This window comes from Cricetulus griseus, chromosome X (assembly GCF_003668045.3).
Source record: "Cricetulus griseus strain 17A/GY chromosome X, alternate assembly CriGri-PICRH-1.0, whole genome shotgun sequence".
Classification (NCBI taxonomy): domain Eukaryota; kingdom Metazoa; phylum Chordata; class Mammalia; order Rodentia; family Cricetidae; genus Cricetulus; species Cricetulus griseus.
In genome coordinates, this window is record NC_048604.1 from 112,425,163 (window position 1) to 112,428,159 (window position 2,997).

The 2,997-nt window shown below is 39.7% G+C and overlaps 1 protein-coding gene across 1 annotated transcript; it reads right to left on the minus strand.

The window, feature by feature from the left end:
* Positions 1–503: 503 nt before the first annotated feature.
* LOC100774651 (cysteine-rich protein 1) lies at positions 504–834 on the minus strand. Its single transcript, XM_027433126.2, has one exon. The coding sequence runs from the start codon at positions 832–834 to the stop codon at positions 601–603; it is 234 nt and encodes a 77-aa protein (XP_027288927.1). The 3' UTR covers positions 504–600.
* Between the last annotated feature and the right edge of the window lie 2,163 nt (positions 835–2,997).

Genomic DNA, 2,997 nt, shown 5'->3' on the forward strand with positions numbered 1-2,997 from the left:
AAAAGTGACTAAATAATGATACTAGTAAGAAGGATATCCTAAAAGTAAGTTAACACAAAGGGACAGATTTGGAAATTATACTCCAGTGATAGAACACTGAACAATGTTTGCTTATCACAAATTAGCATCCTGATTATTTGAGGCCTTTATTTGGATTTGAGATGCTAACATCTCTAAAACTGATTGTTTTTCTTTTTTAAGGCAAAATGCATATCTTTTTTTTCTTGTTCTGATCACCTTTATTCTAGGGAATTCTCAATGTTACTGTGGCTATAAAAGATAGCCTTGATTGGTGGTAACCTGTGCCCTGCAATGGATTGTGCTACTGTAACTGGGTTTTGTTAATGAACCACAGTCAGTAGAGCTGACAGGAGAATAAATCAGCTTCATCATATTGGCAAAAAAAAAAAAAAAAAAAAAACCAAAAAAAAAACTGACTTTTCTTTTCTTCCTTAAATGTGTTGCTAATTTATATATTTTTTGGCCTTCCAACAGGTCAGGTTTTATTAAAGGCATGAAGGGCTACAGAGAGCCCCTGCTGTCTAGGGTTAAGGCCTGGCAGGTGCCTGGGAGGGTAGGGGGAGTTTCCACAACCTGGGTCTACTTGAAAGTGTGGCTTTCGGCTCCACCTCGCCCAAAGGCTTTGGGCCCAAACATGGCTGAGTAGCAGGGATGGTTGCAGTAGGGCTTGCCTTCATGCTTGGCATGGCCCCCAGAGGTCAGTGTCTTTCCATATTTCTCACACTTTAGGCAGGGCCGATGCCAGTTCTTGCCTAGTGATGTCACCCGCTTGGGGAAATACACCTCCTTGTTGCACTTGGGGCATTTCAGCATGGTGGAACTTGGTCCTGCACAAGCGGCTGCAACTAGAAGGAAGTAAGTAGGTTGGAGGCTCCGGACTGTTGCTAGGTTTCTTTCCAAGAAGTTTTTTGTTTGAAGACCTCCAGTTAACATGTATAAAAGGATCTTAGTTCACCCAGCATGCAATATGTGAGCAGGGACATAAGTTAAAGTGCAGATGGAACGACACTCCTTTTTTAAAAAAAAAAAATATATGTATATGAGTGTTTTGTTTGTGTGTATGTGCACTTCATGAGGTCACCAGATCCCCTGAAACTGAGATTAAGGTTGTTTCTAAGCTGCCAATTTGGTGCTGGGAACCCAACTCAAGTTCTTTGCAAGAACAGCAAGTGCTTGTAACTGCTGAGCCATCTCTCCAATCCCACAATTTTCTTAAAAAATAACATGTTCTAATTCATCTTCAAGAAATTGTGAAAATGAAAAGTAAATGAGTAAAAAAAGCAAACATAATCCCTCTTTCCAGAGCTTTAAAAACATAGAGATTTAGTCTTGGTTCTTTGTGTAGAATCATTTATACTATATGAGTATATATACTACACACACACACACACACTAAAATAGTCCCAAAAGGTCCATGATGTTTCTATTTTAATCACATTCTACACTGGCACACTGCTCTTCCTTAGAATGTTTTATCAAATTTGTGCTGCTTCTGACATGCAAAACTACAGGAAGCAAAAGATAAAACTTGGGTCTAAAGTCTAGATATACTGTATCTACAAATTCTTGGAGCTAGCCAAAATAGGACAGCTGTGTTATGCTAAGGGTGTATGTGTCCATGTCGTAATATCTTCACACATGTAGCTCTGAAGCCACAGGTCTTGAAGTTCTGATGGCATGACAGCTAGTGTCGATTATCAGCTAGAATCATCTGGACCTCTGGACCAGTCTGTGGGGATTTGTATTGATGAGGTTAACTGCAGAGGGAAGACCTGCTCACTGTGTGTGGAAACATTCCTTGGTTGAAATTATGGACTATGGAAGTGGACAAAGCTGAACAATAGTGTTGCCAAGCTCCTGCTGCCTTGACTTCCTCATCATGAGGGGACTATACCAGGCTTTTTCTTTTGGGCCACCAACTAGTTCAAATCATGACACAAGATTTATTAGTTGTCAATGCTTGGCCTAGCTTAGGCACATTTCTGGTTATCTATTTCAACTTAACCTGTTCCTTTTTATCTACCTTTTGCCTCAGGGCTTATCTCTTTTTTTTTTAATTTGTATATCTTACTTTCACTGTTTCTCATGAATGACTGGATGACATCTGCCTGGCTTCTTGCCCTGGATGTGTATCTCATTCTCTCTTCTTCTTCTTCTTCCTCCTCCTCCTCCTCTCGTTCTTCTCTCTCTTTAGGCCTAGATTTCTCCTATTTATTCTCTTTGCCCACCAGCCCCACATATCCTTTCTCCTGCCTAACTCTTAGACATTTAGCTGTTTATTAGACCAATCAGGTGCCTTAGGCAGGCAAGGTGAAACAGATGTAACACATCTTAACATAATTAAACACACATCCTTATGTCATTAAGCACATGTGGCATAAACAAAAGTAGCGCACCTTTACACTGTTAAAGTAATATTCTGCAGCATAAACAAATGTAACACATCTTTCCCCACTTTAATAATACTCAGAACTATACCCTTGAACTGTGAACTGAAATAAAACCTTCCTTGAATTGCTTTTGCCGGGGTATTTGATCACTGTGACAGCAAAAGAAACTAAGACAAATGGGTTCTCAGAAGTAAAATAATTGCAACATGTTGGCCTCAAATAGGCCTCACACACATAGCTTTATCTGGTTTACAGGTTGTTCATTTTCTATAGCGACTCCTTCATCTGTGATATCATTTTGTAGCCTCTGACCCTAACATGGTTGCTAATCTGGACAGTTGTTTCTACAGGGTAAACAAGGATACCTCCTATTTTGGATTAAGGGAACGGTGAGCTGTTCACTGCCTTTTGCCTTTTTAACCCATAATGTGCCCTCATCCTTACATAATTTCCTACAGCACATTATATACCACTCTGTGACTTTTAATGAGATTTTACTGAAGATAGCAAGAATAAGTGAAGGAGATATAATAAAACATGGGGTGCTTAGTGAGATGGCTCAGCGGAGAGGACATTTACTACCAAA